This window comes from Salvia splendens, chromosome 15, assembly GCF_004379255.2.
Source record: "Salvia splendens isolate huo1 chromosome 15, SspV2, whole genome shotgun sequence".
NCBI lineage: Eukaryota > Viridiplantae > Streptophyta > Magnoliopsida > Lamiales > Lamiaceae > Salvia > Salvia splendens.
The window spans coordinates 28985801-29006945 of NC_056046.1; the positions used below are offsets into that span (position 1 = coordinate 28985801).

The window sequence follows — 21145 nt, forward strand, 5'->3', positions numbered from 1 at the left end:
CGGGTTTTACGCGCGCTCTAGGGATTGGTGAGGCTACAGGCTCTCTTGAGGGGTCATAACGTGCGGAAGCAGGCGCAGATGACTATGAGGTGCATGAATTGATCAAATTGTAAGATGGATTGATCAAGTTGCTAGGCGCATAGATTGATCAAGCTGCGGCCTAGGAGCTCAATCGAGCTCAATCAAGTGAAAGGCTATTTAGGAACCTAACCATGGGAAGCTCGGATGGGACAGTTTCTTGGCAAGAGGTATATCATTTGATGATCAAGAAAGTATCATTTTATAACACTGCCGCTGCGTATCAAGAAAGCTCATTCTGTCGCTGTGTATCAAGAAAGCTCATTCTTGAGTTTGTTGAGAAGCAATTTATCGGAAAAGATGTTGCGATTGAGCAACTCAATGTTGATCTAGAGGCTTCAAAGATATCTTAATGGCATGCGCATCTTGGTGAACAAGAAGTTTTCCAGTAACGTACCAAGGAATATATGCAATTGGTAAAAATAGTCACAGTGAAGGAGAGTGACAAGATAATGAGAGTCCACATAAGAAGGTCGGAGGCGTGATGATGACACTAATCCCGAGAAAGCCAATGGAGAAGTGTTTGAGGGATGCGAAGAAGCATAAGAGCAGCGTCGACGATGTCGTGCTCGTTAGCGGTTCGAGGAGGATCCCGAAGGTGCACCAGCTCTGCAAGAGTATCAAACCGATGATGCCGTGGTATATGGCGTTGCGGTCCAGGCAGCGATCCTAAGCGGTGAAGGTGGCATAAATCTTGACAGAAATTCAAAGATCACTTATGAGAGATGTGTGATATCTCTAGGGATCAGCAACTCCAATTCTGAACAGGGAAGATTCAGGTGAGGTGGGGGTTTTATCGTCCGGTGGAGGCGTTGCAGCTGATCAAGGAAGTGATGGAGGAGAATCTGGGGGTGATTCTCAGAGTCATAATTATTGTATACTGACAAGAATAGTCAAGATTGGCGCTGAGCAATAATGTTGTAGACAATGAGATCAACAAGTTCAAAGGTTATATGAACTTAGTAAATTTGAAGGGAAGATGATCAAGGATGGAGTGGCCAGACAGAGGTCATAGAAGAGTGAAGGAAAGTGTTTGAGTCATCTCAAAAGGTGGAGGATTGTTAGGATATTTTGAGCTGATAAAACACTCCAACAATCGAGAGATGATCAAGGGTGGCAGTTGGAAGTTTGCAACAGAAAAGTCAGTTGCAACGGTTAGTGAAGAGCAGTTGACGGCGGTTACAACCAAGTGTAAAGAGTGGTTATCAAGATGCGGTTACTTGAAACTGATCTTGAAGCATTGAGCTCGAATTACTCTTCCTATAAATACTAATGCAAGCTGCAGAGATCAGCAAGTGAGAACAACTTCATTAGAGAGAATACAAATTGCAATCTGTACTATGTGCTCTCGAAACCAGATCGTGTTTCGAGTGAGATTGAGGGAGAGAAAATGAGTGTTCATAGTTCCCGTTTGTATTCGATATGAGAGTGTTCTTCTTCATTGTATCTATAGTTGATCACCAATGAATTCCTTCTCATTCTGTCAGTGGACGTAGGCTTATGCCGAACCACTTATATCTCTGTGTTGTTGAATGATTGGTCTCTGTGTTGTTGAATGATCTTGCTCCAATCGTTCCAACAAAAGCCATTAATACCGCACTAGCCATATGAATCCACAACAATTATTTGCGCATCATCATCATGTCACGAGAAATTGGGTCCACCGTCTATGCTGCCGGAGGAGTAATTTTTTAATATTTAGAATTTTAAATATAATTTTTTATTTTTCACAATTTAATTATGTATTCTTTTTAGAATTTTGTAATGTACTTTTTTCTGTTTTTAAATGATGTTTTATTAATGAAAGAGTAAAGCATGAGAAGAAATAAAGAAGAATGACTAGATATTTTATTTTTAACTAAAAGATTTTATTAATTTGAAAAAAACACATTACACTCTTTAAACTTTGTATATCATGGTTTCCATTCTATCTACTTTTGTTGTATTATATCAAATTTTTTGAAAGTGTGTATTGGAGTTTGTTTTATGAAAATTTCTTGCAATTTTTTGTTAAAAAAAATACATTATAGAAATGTAAATTATAAAAAATACATTACAAAATAAAAGGTGTTTCCTATATGCTAAGTGAAAAGGAATTTTCTTATGAAAAACATTACAAAAAATATGTGATATGTCGCAATTAAAAAAATAAACATAGAATGAATTTGGTGATACGATTTTAAAGATTGTAATGTATTTTTTTCTAAATTAATTAATTAATTTCGTTAAAATTAGTATTTTTTAAATAAATATGTGTTTCATATATGCAAAATATAAATTTAGAAAGATAATGATGTTATGCTATTTTTTTATAAAAGAAATGATTAAGTACTATTATGCTATGTTTAAAACGAGACATCTCAAAGGGCGATAGTATTAAATCGCGCTTCCAACCATTTGCGCAACTTACTATTTTTGTTTTTCGAATCACGTGTTTCTCATATGATTCTTTCAGAAAATGCGACATCGAGACGCGTCTGGACCTCTTTTGTAAATATAATATAAAGAGTGAAACTACAAAAACGGTCTCTGGACTATGGGTTTATCTCGCCCATAGTCCATGGACTTTAAAAATATCGCTAGACATCCCTGGACTAAGGGTTTATCTCAAATTTGGTCATTTTGCCACTTTTTGATACGAAAATACCTTTTTGAGCATTTGGACAATTTGATCTTTTTACACTTTTAACATTTTAAATATGATATCATTTCATTGATGTACTAAATCTGATATTATTTCAAATTTATCATTCTTCTTCCCTTTTGACATCCTTCACTTTATTTCTTTATTTCAATATTAGATTTAATTTTATAAAATTAAATTTTAAATTTTGATTTTTAAATATCAATAAATTTTTATTAATTATTAAAATTATTAAATAAAAAAATTAATAGTTTTAATCAATATTTGATAGTGTCTAATATTTAATCAATAAGCTATGACGACGCCTTAGTTTTAATCAATATTTAATAGTTTTAATCATAAATAGATCATATAACATGATTTATTCTGAAATAAATATGCATCTAATGTAAGACTAATAATTTTCGTTTATTAATTTAAAAGCAATCAAAATCAACTAGAAAATTTCAACAAAAATACTCCTATACTCTCTCCGTCCCCCATTAATCGTCCACTTTAATTCCGGCACGAGTTTTAAGAAATGTAAAGGAAAGTGAGTTAAAGAATTACTGGAATATGTGTCTCACTTTTATTTATTGGTTTTATAATAAAATGTTAGTAGAATACGTTAGTGGAAGGTGGGATCTACTTACCATTTATGGTAAAAGTGAAAGTGGACAATTAATGGGGGACGGACGAAAATGGCAAAAGTGGACAATTAATGGGGGACGGAGGGAGAAAATTTTTTAGTAGTATCAAATTTTTAGCCAACTTCATAATATTTAATCACAAACAATTATAACAACCGAACGAAGGCTAAATATAATAGCTCTTATTTTTACATCATGATTAATATTATTTTTCTGGTCTTCTTCAATTCAGCTAAATATTATATTAAATAACAAAAATTAATAGTTTTAATCAATATTTATAGTGTTCATGAATTAATAGTTTTAATTAAAAAAATTTATTGATATTTAAAAATCAAAATGTAAAATTTAATTTCATATATGCAAAATATAAATTTAGAAAGATAATGATGTTATGCTATTTTTTTATAAAAGAAATGATTAAGTACTATTATGCTATGTTTAAAACGAGACATCTCAAAGGGCGATAGTATTAAATCGCGCTTCCAACCATTTGCGCAACTTACTATTTTTGTTTTTCGAATCACGTGTTTCTCATATGATTCTTTCAGAAAATGCGACATCGAGACGCGTCTGGACCTCTTTTGTAAATATAATATAAAGAGTGAAACTACAAAAACGGTCTCTGGACTATGGGTTTATCTCGCCCATAGTCCATGGACTTTAAAAATATCGCTAGACATCCCTGGACTAAGGGTTTATCTCAAATTTGGTCATTTTGCCACTTTTTGATACGAAAATACCTTTTTGAGCATTTGGACAATTTGATCTTTTTACACTTTTAACATTTTAAATATGATATCATTTCATTGATGTACTAAATCTGATATTATTTCAAATTTATCATTCTTCTTCCCTTTTGACATCCTTCACTTTATTTCTTTATTTCAATATTAGATTTAATTTTATAAAATTAAATTTTAAATTTTGATTTTTAAATATCAATAAATTTTTATTAATTATTAAAATTATTAAATAAAAAAATTAATAGTTTTAATCAATATTTGATAGTGTCTAATATTTAATCAATAAGCTATGACGACGCCTTAGTTTTAATCAATATTTAATAGTTTTAATCATAAATAGATCATATAACATGATTTATTCTGAAATAAATATGCATCTAATGTAAGACTAACAATTTTCGTTTATTAATTTAAAAGCAATCAAAATCAACTAGAAAATTTCAACAAAAATACTCCTATACTCTCTCCGTCCCCCATTAATCGTCCACTTTAATTCCGGCACGAGTTTTAAGAAATGTAAAGGAAAGTGAGTTAAAGAATTACTGGAATATGTGTCTCACTTTTATTTATTGGTTTTATAATAAAATGTTAGTAGAATACGTTAGTGGAAGGTGGGATCTACTTATCATTTATGGTAAAAGTGAAAGTGGACAATTAATGGGGGACGGACGAAAATGGCAAAAGTGGACAATTAATGGCGGACGGAGGGAGAAAAATTTTTAGTAGTATCAAATTTTTAGCCAACTTCATAATATTTAATCACAAACAATTATAACAACCGAACGAAGGCTAAATATAATAGCTCTTATTTTTACATCATGATTAATATTATTTTTCTGGTCTTCTTCAATTCAGCTAAATATTATATTAAATAACAAAAATTAATAGTTTTAATCAATATTTATAGTGTTCATGAATTAATAGTTTTAATTAAAAAATTTATTGATATTTAAAAATCAAAATGTAAAATTTAATTTCATATATGCAAAATATAAATTTAGAAAGATAATGATGTTATGCTATTTTTTTATAAAAGAAATGATTAAGTACTATTATGCTATGTTTAAAACGAGACATCTCAAAGGGCGATAGTATTAAATCGCGCTTCCAACCATTTGCGCAACTTACTATTTTTGTTTTTCGAATCACGTGTTTCTCATATGATTCTTTCAGAAAATGCGACATCGAGACGCGTCTGGACCTCTTTTGTAAATATAATATAAAGAGTGAAACTACAAAAACGGTCTCTGGACTATGGGTTTATCTCGCCCATAGTCCATGGACTTTAAAAATATCGCTAGACATCCCTGGACTAAGGGTTTATCTCAAATTTGGTCATTTTGCCACTTTTTGATACGAAAATACCTTTTTGAGCATTTGGACAATTTGATCTTTTTACACTTTTAACATTTTAAATATGATATCATTTCATTGATGTACTAAATCTGATATTATTTCAAATTTATCATTCTTCTTCCCTTTTGACACCCTTCACTTTATTTCTTTATTTCAATATTAGATTTAATTTTATAAAATTAAATTTTAAATTTTGATTTTTAAATATCAATAAATTTTTATTAATTATTAAAATTATTAAATAAAAAAATTAATAGTTTTAATCAATATTTGATAGTGTCTAATATTTAATCAATAAGCTATGACGACGCCTTAGTTTTAATAAATATTTAATAGTTTTAATCATAAATAGATCATATAACATGATTTATTCTGAAATAAATATGCATCTAGTAAGACTAACAATTTTCGTTTATTAATTTAAAAGCAATCAAAATCAACTAGAAAATTTCAACAAAAATACTCCTATACTCTCTCCGTCCCCCATTAATCGTCCACTTTAATTCCGGCACGAGTTTTAAGAAATGTAAAGGAAAGTGAGTTAAAGAATTACTGGAATATGTGTCTCACTTTTATTTATTGGTTTTATAATAAAATGTTAGTAGAATACGTTAGTGGAAGGTGGGATCTACTTATCATTTATGGTAAAAGTGAAAGTGGACAATTAATGGGGGACGGACGAAAATGGAAAAAGTGGACAATTAATGGCGGACGGAGGGAGAAAAATTTTTAGTAGTATCAAATTTTTAGCCAACTTCATAATATTTAATCACAAACAATTATAACAACCGAACGAAGGCTAAATATAATAGCTCTTATTTTTACATCATGATTAATATTATTTTTCTGGTCTTCTTCAATTCAGCTAAATATTATATTAAATAACAAAAATTAATAGTTTTAATCAATATTTATAGTGTTCATGAATTAATAGTTTTAATTAAAAAAATTTATTGATATTTAAAAATCAAAATGTAAAATTTAATTTTATAAAATTAAATCTAATATTGAAATAAAGAAATAAAGTGAAGGATGTCAAAAGGGAAATAGAATGATAATTTTGAAATAATATCAGATTTAGTACATCATTGAAATAATATCAGATTTAAAATGTTAAAAGTGTAAAAAGACCAAATTGCCCAAATGCTCAAAAGGGTATTTTTATATCAAAAAATGGCAAAAGGACCAAATTTGAGATAAACCATTAGTCAAGGGGTGTCTGACGATATTTTTAAAGTCCATGGACTATAGGCGGGATAAACTCATAGTCCAAGGACATTTTTGTAGTTCACTCAAATATAAAGTATTCCAAACACGAATTTTTTTCTAAATCCACCTGCTTTCAGAATTTTGCCTAATTAATTTTGAATCGTTAATCGTTATTACTCTTTATGTAGACTTTTTAAATATTTGTATATATAGTTCTTTTATAACCCCAATTTAAAAAGAGAGGATCTTCAAATTTGTTAGAACTTTTGTAGTAAGTTGCGAAGATTATACTATATTTTACTTAAGCTATAATATTGATGCGATGAAATACGACGTACCTTGTATTGATATTATTTGTTTAGTACTGACAGAGTACTATGACTAGGGGTGGGTAGGTACGGTATGCCTTACCGAAACCAACATACCGTATACCTTACCGTAAATACGGTATGCGAAAAAATCATACCTTTACCTTATCAAAGTTTTCGGTATACCGAACTTCAGTATACCTTATTTTCGGTATGACGAATTTCCATACCGATACCGTACCTCATTTTCGGTATACCATACCGAAGTTCGGTATACCTTACTTTCAACATCAATTAAAATAGAAAATTATATTTTTTAGAATATTATTTATATTTTATAATTTTAAAAATAAATTAAATATAATTTATTCATAATTATATTTATATTTCACAATAAATTTTATAATTTAAAATTATATAAAATATATTTTATATATAATTGTGTTTATATTTTTGTGGTATATACCTTAGTTTACGGTATATACCTTAATTTACGGTATATACCGAATTTCGGTATGCTGCGGTATACCGCGGTATTTGAAAATCCATACCGTTACCTTACCGAAATTTTTCGGTAAGGTATCATACCGTACCGAAAGTCACGGTATATCAAAAATTCGGTATTTTCGATATTTTTTCGGTACGATAAGGCCGGTATTTCAGTATTTCGGTATTTTTCCCCAGCCCTAACTATGACATAATAGAGCTATCAATTATATATCTAACTATCCGTATTTGATAGTTAATATATCCAATCATAAAATTGATGATATTTACTGTCACCGTAAAAGTTTATTAAAAATACAAAATCGGCGGAATTTAATGATCTTAGAGATCAATATGTCATTATGTACTCTCTTCGTCTCTCATTAATTGACACAAATTTCCTTTCCTATCCGTTCCCAACTAATTGACACCCTCACTTTTTACTACTTTTGGTAATGGACCCCGCATTCCATTAACCTATTCCGCTCACACTTTATTACAAAATTAATATTATATAAAAGTAGAACTCACATTTCACTAACTTTTTCCTCCTACTTTCCATTATATTTCTTAAAATATGTGCTACGTCAAACAGTGCCAATTAATAGAGTACAGAGGGAGTATGTTGTATGTTAGAGATTGGGTGTTGTTGTGAAGAAGAGATATGAGAAAACAGAGAAAAACTCTTATTGATTTCCTTATTGAAAGCGTACAAAATGAGCTAATGATAACTAACTCAACAAACTATCATTTTTATCTACAAACTCAAACACAACGGCTAGTTGAGGATCTACGGCCCAGATTAGAAGTTCATTAACTAATTCAATCTGACGGCTCCTGTGCATTCTCATTCTTATTAGCTCGGTTTGAGCTAACTTCCAGTTGAACCAGCAAACTCTCACATTGTATGTACTAATTTAATGAAAAAAAGTACTCCTTCCGACCCCAATAATTGTCCACTTTGATTCCGCCACGAGTTTTAAGAAATGTAAAGGAAAGTGAGTTGAAAAAGTTAGTGGAATATGAGTCTCACCTTTATATATTAGTTTTATAATAAAATGTGAGTGAAATGAGTTGGTGGAATGTGAGACCTACGTACCATTTATGATAAAAAGCGAAAGTGAACAATTAACGGGGCACAGATGAAAATGACAAAAATGGACAAGTAATAGGGGACGGAATAAGACAAGATTTATATATGTAATTTGTCTTGGACCAATAGCTCAGTTTTATTACTTTATTACCAATATATCTTTATTATGGCCAGCTAAAATAACTCTCTTTTTTATAAGTAAATCAATTAAGTAAAATGAAAACCAAAGTTTCAAAGGGGAAACAATAACTAGCCAAAGCTAGAAATTAAGGAAAGAAGTAAAACAAAATGCAAGATAATTTGGACGTCCAAATTTGAAGTAGACTTGCCGAAGTATGAACTACACTAGGTTTTTTGTACATACAACTTGGACTTCCAAATTAAGGAAAATAAGTTGTGTTAATTTACACCAAGCTGGATGGATCGGTGACTCTAGTCTTTCTTTATCAATTCCAAATATTGGCGCTATTTAATATAGAATTTAAAACAAAGAGATAACACATAACTACTGAATCACACCAACCAATCATCTTCTAAACATAACAAAAATATGATTCACAATAATTTTCAGCGGATTAATTACACGGATTATAATAACAAAAAAAATTAGGATGAGTAAATTTTAATCATCTCTTGGTAGAAATCGATAATTCTTACATTGAATTTTTTTATCTTGGATTTAATCTCGCAAAATTAGGTTCCTCTGGTATTTCCTTTTCAAATAAATGAAAAAATAGCAACACTAAAAGGGAAAAGAATACATCTTTAATTAGTGAAGTTATAGGTAATACTCCCCCAATCCTGAAAAAAATAAACTAGTTTTAATATTTTAGGGCTTCCCCCAAAATTAGACTAAATCTAAATATGAAAAATTTGAAGCAATTAAACAACATTAATAATGTGAACCTCACACTTCACTAACACTACTTTCACTACCTTTACATCTCTCTCTTACTTTATAAATTGCATATTGTTGGAAAGAAATCACACAATCAATGTGATTGATTCCAATTTGATTACTTTCCTTAACTAGAATAGAATCACCAATGATCTAGTTACCATATGTAGCATTTGTATATTCTATAAACATGTAACCCTAGCACATATTGAATTAATCAATGAGAATTACCTCCTTTTGATTCCCTTAAACGTTTCTTCATGGCATCAAGAGCAGGATGATCCTTTGGCTCAGAAAAAAAATTCATCATAGCCGTGTAATACCCTTCTCGGCCTTTACCTAAAACCAAAACCCAAATCTCATCGAAAATGTCAGACACAGACGAGGAAAAACCAACAATCGAATCCTCAAAATTGAGGACAAGCAAGAGCGTCACAGTGGCGTTCAAATTAAACGGGAAGAACTACCCGTTGTGGTCGCGATTGATGAAGGTCGCGATAGGAAGCAGGAGGGGATATTCGCATATCCAAGACGCACCCCCCGAACCAGGCAGTAAAGGATACCGAGAATGGGAGGAGACTGATCTCGTAGTCTTTTCGTGGATAATAGACAATATCGAGCACGATATTCTCTCCGACTTCGCTCACCATCAAACGTCCAAGGCATTGTGGGACAACCTTGCGATCACTTTCGAAGGAAAAGCCGATCCATACCTGATTTATGACCTGGAAGACAAAATAATGTACATGAAACAGGGAAGTCTCGACCTTGAAACATATTACCGTCGTCTCCACGGATTGTGGGTGAATATCGATCGAACTCAGAAGCAACCGGTCACGTGTTGTGACAAGGGAGTCGGGCAGTACCGACAGCACGCGAGTGACAAGCGGCTTATCAAGTTTCTCACGGGTCTGAACCAGGAGTACGACCACATCCGACGGGAAATCCTTAAAGAACAGCCATACCCCTCAGTCGAAGAAGCCTACGGATGGGTGAAGAAGGAGGCGGCTCGACAGAAGATCATGCCACCGGCATCCTCTCCACCCACCGGAGACTCCTCTGGCGTAGGAAGCGCCGATGCATCATCGGGGGAGATAGGCTACGGATTTGGAGCACAGAGGGACCGACCAAACCATCGGGGAAGCCAACAACCCCCGCCACCAGCCAGAAACACATACCAGACCGCCGGAACCGGAGGGAGAACGGACAAAAGCAAGTTGTGGTGCTCCCACTGCGGGAAGAACAAGCATACAAGGGAGACGTGTTTCCTCCGAGTAGGGTTCCCGGAATGGTGGGACGAGAAACAAAAGGCACGAGCGCAGGGAAAGCTCGCCGCGGTCGGAATTGCGGAGAACAATCCGTGACAGAACCCATCGCACCAGAACAGAGACGGGGCAATTGGAGGAGGGAATCACACCAACAACCCTCCCCAGCCAGAAATCAACGGTGGTAGTGGTGGCGGCGGCGGAGGGGGCATCCGAATCGGGAATTTCGTGGAGCGGACTGGAGCGACGACGGAGGGTCAACCATGGAACAGCGGCGCCATTACAGGAGGTAAAGGGTTTGGTCGATTTCGATCAAACCCTAACAAACCCTTCACCTTGCATTTTAACCCTCCAACTTTCCCGAAATATCATAAAATACCCCATGCTATTAAAAAAGGAACCTCAGACTCCTCATATTTTAAAATGCCGCCCATACCTGGTAGAAATTGCAGTTTGACCCCAAAAGTTGACCCAATCGATACTAAAAACCGTTTTGCACCTCTGGTAAATATTTCCGCTGCATTAAACGTGCAAAATAGTGATAGAATTGATAAAAGGGGATGGATTTTTGATTGTGGAGCCACAGATACCATGACTCCCGAACGGACAGATTTTAGTGATTTTAGTGAAGTCACCAAAACCTATATTAGAACTGCAAATGGGGAATTAATTAAAGTAGCAGGGGCGGGAACCATAGAAATTTCTCCAACCCTTCGATTATCAAACTGTTTATTTGTACCAAGCCTGTCTCAAAGATTGATGTCAGTTAGCCATGTCACACGAGAACTAAATTGTACTCTCCTGATGCACCCAAATTGTTGTGTTCTACAGGATATTCGGACGAGGAAGATCATTGGGCGTGGCACTGAGAACCAAGGACTCTACTACGTGGATGGGGTAGCTCAACATGGCAATGCAATGCTAGCTCATGGATCTGCGAGAGAAGAGGCTTGGCTGTGGCACAGAAGATTAGGGCATCCTTCCTATGGTTATTTTCAACTTTTGTTTCCAAACTTTAAAATTCCTAAAGATTTTTCTTGTGAGACATGCGTTTTGGCCAAGAGCCACAGACAATCTTTTAAACCTTCCAATACCCGTGTGAAATTTATGTTTGAACTTGTGCATGCTGATGTGTGGGGTCCTGCGCCCGTTATTGGGGTAAAGGGATTTAGATATTTTGTTACTTTCATTGATGACTGCACTAGGATGACTTGGGTTTATTTTTTGAAACACAAATCTGAAGTTGCCGATAAATTTGCCCTTTTCTTCCAAATGATTCAAACCCAGTTCCACACCACCATAAAAGTCCTTCGGTCAGATAATGGGAGGGAATTTGTCAATAGTGATATGTCAGAATTTTTTAAGAAAAATGGTCTAATTCACCAAACCTCGTGTGCCTATACACCCGAACAAAATGGGGTCGCTGAGAGAAAGAATAGAACAATCCTAGAAGTAACCCGGGCCATTATGATTGACTCCAAGATCCCAACCTTTCTTTGGCCAGAAGCCGTGGTAACCTCCATCTATCTCATAAACCGATTGCCCACAAAAATCCTCAACAAAAGAACACCCCTTGATATCCTCTCCCAACAAGCCAAAATACCCGAATCCCATAGCATGTTACCTAAAGTGTTCGGATGTACAGTCTATGTCCATATTCCCAAGCATGAAAGAACAAAATTTTCTCCGTGTGCTACTAAATGTGTTTTTGTGGGATATGGGATAAACCAGAAAGGTTACCGATGCTTTGACCCAAGCACCAAAAAGATTATCACCACTATAAACTGTACCTTCTCGGAAAATGAGTTCTTCTACCCTCACCACCTTGGCAGCCAGGGGGAGCAAAATCCTGAAACTAATCATGGGGACTGCCTAAGTTGGTTTGTGTCACCTCCAAGTCCATCAATTGCGGAACCACCAGAGACTATAGCGGTCGCTGCCGCCGAGCACGCCTCTCCACCAGGGTCTCCTCAACCACCTCAAGATCAACCTCAACCGATATCCCAGGTATCTCCTATACCAATGTCTGAAGGAAGAACTGTAGTTGATACTAACACCGCAGAAGAAGAAGAGGAGGATGAAGAAGATAATACTATTGATAGTGACACTGGGAAGTATGTCCTTCCCAATCGGAGTACTCGTGGCATACCTCCAAAACGATACTCTCCCGAGAAGATCGGTACAAAAAGCAGATATGGAGTTGCAAATTTTGTTCAAGGAAATTTGAGCAAGATGGCACGTGCATTTGAAGCGGCGCTATATGAGGAAGAGGAAATTCCCCAAACTGCCGAAGAGGCAATGAGACACAGGCACTGGAGAGAGGCCATGTTTACAGAGATGAAGGCATTGATGAAAAACAACACATGGGTTAAAGGAAAACTGCCAGAAGGAGTCAAGGCCGTAGGGTGCAGATGGGTGTTCACTATCAAGCGAAGACCAGATGGTTCAGTCGAGAGGTATAAGGCACGACTGGTAGCAAAGGGATACACTCAAACATACGGAGTTGATTACGCCGAGACTTTCTCCCCAGTAGCAAAGATCAACACAGTCAGGGTACTATTCTCAATCGCGGCAAACAGAGACTGGCCACTCCACCAGTTCGACGTGACGAACGCTTTTCTACATGGTGAACTGCCTAAACCAATCTTCATGATTCCTCCCCCAGGATTCGGAAATGAATTCTAGCCTGGAGAAGTGTGCAAGCTCCAGAAGACGTTGTATGGACTCAAGTAATCTCCAAGGGCTTGGTTTAGTCGATTCACCGAGGTGATGAAGAAATATGACTACAAGCAGAGCAACTCAGATCACACATTATTCATCAAGAAGAAGAACGGGAAAATCACGTGTCTCATCGTATATGTTGACGACATGATCATCACAGGAGACGATGAAGAGGAGATCGGTGAATTGAGGAAAAACTTGTTCAAAGAATTTGAGATGAAGGATTTAGGTCCTCTTAAGTATTTTTTGGGGATTGAAGTTCTGAGGTCAAAAAGGGGGATCTTCATTAATTAGAGAAAGTATATCCTCGATCTTTTAGCAGAAATAGGAATGGTAGACTGTAGACCGGCGGACACTCCAATGGAACAGAATCACGGACTACAGATAGTGGAAGGAGCAAAGCTCACAGACAGGGGGAGATATCAGAGGCTGGTAGGGAAGCTTATTTACCTGTCTCACACTAGACCTGACATAGCATATGCTGTGGGAGTAGTAAGCCAGTTCATGCACTCACCACAAGAAGATCATTGGGAGGCAGCCATCCGAATTGTGCGATACTTGAAGGGTACTACGGAGCATGGAGTGTTATTCGAGAAACATGGGCACTTGGAAATCAACGGCTTCACTGATGCAGATTGGGCAGGAAACCCAAATGACAGAAAATCCACGGCAGGGTACTTTACGTTGGTAGGAGGAAATCTGGTCACTTGGAGGAGCAAGAAGCAAAAAGTGGTCGCACTCTCAAGTGCAGAAGCTGAATTCCGTGGAATCAAAAGTGGCCTCACTGAGATACTGTGGCTAAGGAAACTCATGATAGAACTTGACCTATATGTACCAAGACCGTGTAGACTGTTCTGCGACAACAAGGCTGCGATTAGCATCTCCGAAAATCCAGTTCAGCACGATAGAACTAAACATGTGGAAGTAGATAGACACTTCATCAAAGAGAAGATTGAAGCCCAGATTGTTGAATTTCCATATGTGAAGTCGGAAGACCAGTTGGCCGACATTCTGACCAAGGCAGTAAGTTCCAGATCATTCAAGGAAGTATTAAGCAAGTTGAGTATCGAAAACCCCGTTACTTAACTTGAGGGGGAGTGTTGGAAAGAAATCACACAATCAATGTGATTGATTCCAATTTGATTACTTTCCTTAACTAGAATAGAATCACCAATGATCTAGTTACCATATGTAGCATTTGTATATTCTATAAACATGTAACCCTAGCACATATTGAATTAATCAATGAGAATTACCTCCTTTTGATTCCCTTAAACGTTTCTTCACATATTAACACTCAGTGTTATTTACAAATTTGTCTATTTTTTAAAAATGGAGAGAGTGTAATAGACTAATATTTAACAAGTCGATTGAGTTTTTTTTCCGCCCTCAATTTCGACGAGTTTAGCATGACAACAAGTTTTTGAGTGACGTCCAATCATAGCAAGGATTTAAAAAAAATAAGAAATGCAGATGATTTGGCATTCTGCTAGTATACAATTACACACCCATCCTCTTGCATAATGAATAATGGTGCTCACACATTTTATTCATAAGACAAAAACATGAAATAATACCCGACCGAAGCCCTCTTATTAGTGACCAAAAATCATAAATTAAAGAAAGCTAAACGTACAGACAATATCTTCTTAATAAAAACTTCAACACTTGTTTTCTTCACCACAACCAACTCAGCCCTTGATAAATAACAGCAGCATCATCTACACAACCATCAACTAATTACCGAGTTTCGTCCTCAAGATTGCGGAAGCCAGCAGTCAAATCGTCGTGAAGTTTCTGAAATTTTGCAATCAGGGCATCCTCTCCTTCTGCTGGATCCTCAAATTTCTGGGAACTGCATGTATCATTCAAAATGACCATATCAGAAATCTAAACAGGATAGCGGGTAGCAAGCAGATTCGGTGATTTAACTTACACCAAACGGTAGAACAAATCTCCCAGACGGTGCTTGATAAGAGTGTAGGATATCTTCTGTCCGTCCATACCAGCTCCTCGCTCCACAGCCTGCGCATCAAGTTACATTTTAAACTCAAGATTAAACAGCACACTTGAATCACTCATTGTAAGTGAACATAATAAATCATACTAATATTATATCTGACACTTAGTACAACATAAAATAAAATAAAAGTTAATTTATGTTACAAGCTTAGATTACATTATACTCCATGAGATAGTAATCATAGAATATGGGAGAAATGTGCATATTACTTCACCTGATTAGCCAAATTGTAGAAATGAATAATGTTGCGCATCATCCAAACAGACTTGTAGAATGGGCAGAACTTATCATACCTGCAGCCCAATAAAACAAGGTTCTAATTTATAATAATTCAACACCGTATGAGTGAAAAAATATAAAAAAGTTTGTAACACTGACGGTGTAAATGCATTCTGGGCAAGATAGTCCTCTCTCAAGAGCTTTGCAGTTTCCAGAATAATTTTATCTGTTTCAGCAAGTGCATCTTTTCCAACAAGCTACAAGGAGACAAACACCCAAATTAAAATCTAAAGAAAAATCAGGCTGCACTCATGTTGCGTTCAAGGTATAGTTAACAAAGACAAGATCCTGCTATTAAAGACACAATCATATATGCGTACCTGCACAATTTCATTCAAATCATCCTCTCTCTGAAGCACTTCACGAGCTTTAGTCCTTATGTCAATAAAATCTGAATCAAACTTCTCATAGAAGGACTCCAGGGCCTGCAAAAAGATCAAATTTCAGCATGCCAATATAGAGATCCATTTAATATATACACGAGCTAAAGCATACCCCTGAATACTTTGAGTAAGAAATGAGCCAGTTCACAGAAGGAAAATGTTTTCTCTGTGCGAGTTTTTTGTCTAGACCCCAGAAAACCTGAAACATGAAAAAAGTATATCCACATTAGAGTTGGAGTTGTCTTGGTGAACAATTGCTAGCAATTCAATTATCTGAAAACAACTTTACCTGAACAATACTGAGAGTTGCGGATGTAACAGGATCAGAGAAATCTCCTCCAGGGGGAGAAACAGCGCCAACAATGGTAACACTTCCAGTTCTTTCAGGTCCACCAAGACATTTAACTTTTCCAGCACGCTCATAGAAGGATGCCAAACGTGCCGCCAAATAAGCAGGATATCCACTGTCAGCAGGCATTTCAGCCTGGCATGTCAACATAATACATATGAATACATAACTTGTTCACAGTGGAAAAAGCAGCCAATACACGAGCGAGTAAAATTGCCAAAGTTATTAAACAGACAACAAACTAAATACTCCCTCCGTCCCATAAAAATATGTGCACATTCCATTTTGTCCGACCCATAAAAATATGAGCATTTCCATTTATGGAAAGTTGTCCCCAACTCTATACCCAAATACATCAATTTATTTACAACTTATATCACTATGGCCCGCCATTCCAACTCATTAAACACTAATAATTGTTGGTGTTTGATCGGAGATGGTATTGATGAAGAACGAGAAGATGAACGGGAACTGAGAATGTGTATTCAAAGATTGAGAGAGAATTACAAATCAATTGGGAAAACCTGCTTCTTAACTGAACTATTTTTCCCCCTTTTAAACTCAGTTTGAATGGGAAAAACAAACTAAAGGCTACTAACAATAAATCCTACGGCTAGGATTTAATCTCCCCTAATCATAACATCGGACAGCTCCTGAGCTCTCCAGCTGAGACGAGCTGAAATCATCAACCTTCTTCCCTTCTTCTAATTCTTCTAACTTCAGTAATTGCAGCTAAGCAATTAACATCCACAATAATAATGTGGGTCTCACTATCCACTAACACTACTTTAACTATCTTTCTTCTCCTCCCTCTTACTTTACCAATTGTGCATTAATTCCCGTGGCATTTTAAATGCCCATATTTTTATGGGCCGGAGGGAGTATAAACAAGGAACATGAATAAAAATACATGAACCACTGATTTGAATGACGAAGCAATTTTGTGATACATACCAATCGACCGGAAATTTCACGTAATGCTTCTGCCCAACGAGATGTCGAATCTGCCATCATACTGACATTGTAGCCCATATCTCTAAAATATTCAGCAATAGTAATTCCTGAAACAAGCCGAGGTTACATATAACAACGAACGATCCAGACCATGCATAGTTGAAAAGCATGCTGAATAGTATATCCTGATTAATTTTCTTTCTTTCTTGCCTAAGTGTCACTCTTACTAAATGCTACTCTAGTTATACAATCAATAGCTTAAATAAACTGAACCAATATACTAGCTTTAGCCTTGTGGTATTGTAAATGAATTGACCCTTACTGTGATGATCAAAGGGCGCAACATTTCCCACCTGAAGAAAACTACACTGCTGCTAAAAACACTACGTTTACTCATTAGGATATAGGAAACGGGATATTTTCATTTCTGAAGAGTGAAACACTACTTTCTTATGAGTTTCAACTCTAAAAAATATGAACCCAGCCCAGTTAACTGATTATAATGGTTACCTGTGTAAATTGAAGCCTCACGAGCAGCCACAGGCATGTTTGAGGTGTTTGCCACAAGTGTGGTACGTTTCATGACAGATTCCTCCCTACCATCAGGTAGGGTCATTGTCAATTGAGGGAAATCCATAAGCACCTACAGATAATACCTAGGTCAGACACTTGATTACCCTAAGCTGATTAAACAAGAAACCAAATTCCATACCTCAGCCATTTCATTTCCTCGTTCTCCACATCCAACATAAACGACGGTATCAGAATTAGAGTACTGCATTCCAGCAAAGATAACCCGATTAGAAGGTAGAACTTGAATAAAAAACATTCACAAGAAATTTCTGAGAAGAAGTCATTGCTAGTTGACAAAGTTCACCTTGGAGAGCGCCTGACTAATGACAGTTTTTCCACAACCAAATGCACCAGGAATGGCACAAGTACCACCAAGCACAGAGGGGAATAGAGCATCAAGAACGCGCTGAATTAAAACAGATAATCAGATTATGCAAGGCTCAGATTGGCATGAAATTATGAAGCGTGGGGACATTTCTGGAAATATAAATTAGTAGAAAAAGATATCTTAATTATAAGAATTCACCTGTCCGGTCAAGAGAGGAGTATCAGCAGCAAGTTTTGAAGCTACAGGCCTAGGCGTACGCACAGGCCAGGTCTGCAACAAGTAGGTATATCAAATTGAGCTTCTTGCTTGTTCCACAGAAAATATTCATTAGTCAGCCACACTCACAACTATCCAAGTTTTAGAGGCTAACCTGAAGCATGGTAAATTGTTTTTTCACTCCTTGGAACTCAAGCTCAAGAACTGTGTCCTGCAAACAGTTAGAAATTTAGTGTGAAATATTAGATATTTTTTCACAATTATAGAGATGGTAGATATAATGATTTGTGCTCCTGAACGAGAGATACAAACCTTCAGTGAGTATTGACCAGCAGGGGCTACGTAGGTTATCTTCCCCATAGCATCAGGTGGAAGAGCAACATGATGTTGCATTAAACTGTTCTCGTGTACAGTCTGCACAGAGAGTTAATGTAAAAAGTAAGAAGGGCTCGAAAATTCAGCTCTAGTGTTTAAGCAAGCAAACTAAAAGTTACTAGAGGCTGGATGAGTTACAAACTCACCGCATATAAGTCACCTCCGGTCAATAGATCTCCCTCTCCTGCCATTAAAAAAATTATAATAAATCTGTTAGCACCAACTGCTTTGTGGGGTATTTCTACCTTAAAAAAGACATGTATGTAAAAATTCAAACAGCATAACTTAAGTAGTTTTCAGACCTATTTTCTTCGGTTGAAATTCCCAAAGTGTGTCTTTGTCGAGTGCTGGGACAGACACACCACGAGGAATGTACACATCACCAGATTTTATTGCGATGGTTCTAAGAGGCCTCTGCATTGAGAATTAACCCAAAAGCAAAGGAAGAAAACCAATAGAATATACTCACAACAGGTTAAAACCAGAATCCTACAGCTATAGCGTCAAATATGATAACATGAAATCACAGAAGTCGACCAACCTGAATACCATCAAATATATTTCCCAAAATTCCAGGACCCAATTCAACGGACAGGGGCTGTAAAAGTCAGTAAATGAGTAAAGGGTTCAGTTGTCAAGTTACTATTAAATGCAGTAACATAATTCGGAATTCATATTTATGATGGCATGGAGAACCTTGTGTGTTCTAAGAACAGGATCATTCACCATCAGTCCAGCTGTTTCCTCGTACACTGTAACAAAAACACAAAATAACTATGGTAACTAACCCAGAAGTTTTGATTGGAATGAACACAAATAGGAAAACATATTCTTTCTCATGTCTGTGAAGTACAGTAGAGCACCAAGTCCATGAATCCAATATTTATCAATAATAACTAACCCTGGATCGTGGCAGAATCTCCTTCCAGCCGAATAATTTCCCCTATAAGATTGTCGTGTCCAACACGAACTAGCTCATACATAGCAGCTCCAGCCATTCCATCAGCAACAACCACTGGTCCAGATACCTATAAAAATTATAGATGCATACATAATAAAACATATGATAAAAAGAATGACAATCTAATCAAACATCTCGGCAAAAATAAATCTCTGGCACTAATAAAACTTCCATCTTTCCATATTTAATAAAAGTAAAAATAAATAAATTAATGACATCCCAATCTCTGTCACTCAATGGTGGATCGGATGCCAAAGATTCATCCTTTTTGAGAAATTGTGGTGAAAACAAATATGAACAGAATGAATGATCTCGGAATCAGACAGAATAAGCATCCGATCCAAAATATAAAAAAAACAAATATGAACAGAATGAATGATTTCAGAATCAGACAAAATAAGCATCCGATCCAAAAATATTAAAAATACTAAAAAAAAACAAAGATCAGATCCAAAGCAGAAGCAAACGGGTGCATCCGAATTGGAGAGGAAGGAAGCAGTGGAATGGTTAAGCAGAAATCAACAATTTCAATAGCAAACAATGAAAATAGAGCAAATTAAGTGAGGAAATTGAATGTGTGGCATAACCGCTGAGCTCACCTTGCGAACGTATCCGTACTCGCTCTCCTTCTCAGCATCCTCGAACGTTGTCAGAGGACCTCCGTAGACGGACGGCATATTTTCAGATCGAATCACCGATTTGATTTGGACGAGTGTGTGGAGAAAGTGAATAGATAGATCGATTTGGGAAGTTGCTGCTTCAGTACAGTTCAAGTCCCAAGGGTATATTAGTAATTAGCACATAACAATGAGTTTGGGCCACGTGGCCTGAAACAAGGGCAAAACGATGTAGATCCACTCTATCATAGCCATTTAATTTTAGGGCGAATTTTAAATTAAGGGTATTATTTATTTAAATTTATTGTTAATTTTTATAATTTAAATCTATAATTTAAAGTAACATGCATTAGATTTAAAAATTATTTATTTACATATATTTCTATATTTACGTACGTAGGAGTGCGTTAGGGTGACACCAGTCTTAAAGTGACAACTTGACAACAACGTAGTGTGCAATATGCGATACATAGGCAAGCAACTCGGCATATGGATCCAAGCAATCTGCGATACGAAATCAGAGAGTACTATAGTGACACCATAATTAAAATGTCAATCTAGGCAAACAATCTGTTATACTAGACAAACAATCTGTGATACATAAACAAGCAACTCGGCATATGATTCCAAGGAATCTGCGATACGAAATTAGAG

At 35.9% G+C, this 21145-nt stretch overlaps 1 protein-coding gene across 1 annotated transcript; it reads right to left on the reverse strand.

The window, feature by feature from the left end:
* Positions 1–15028: 15028 nt before the first annotated feature.
* LOC121769033 (V-type proton ATPase catalytic subunit A) lies at positions 15029–20629 on the reverse strand. Its single transcript, XM_042165689.1, has 20 exons — positions 20474–20629; positions 19815–19941; positions 19610–19665; positions 19455–19511; positions 19216–19327; positions 19060–19097; positions 18851–18952; positions 18693–18749; positions 18521–18592; positions 18299–18400; positions 18134–18196; positions 17932–18064; positions 17422–17528; positions 16408–16602; positions 16231–16317; positions 16056–16160; positions 15835–15932; positions 15671–15749; positions 15370–15458; positions 15029–15288 (listed from the first exon to the last, which is right to left on the reverse strand). Exons 1-20 carry the CDS (start codon positions 20549–20551, stop codon positions 15174–15176), a joined length of 1872 nt encoding a protein of 623 aa, XP_042021623.1. The 5' UTR covers positions 20552–20629; the 3' UTR covers positions 15029–15173.
* Positions 20630–21145: the final 516 nt, after the last annotated feature.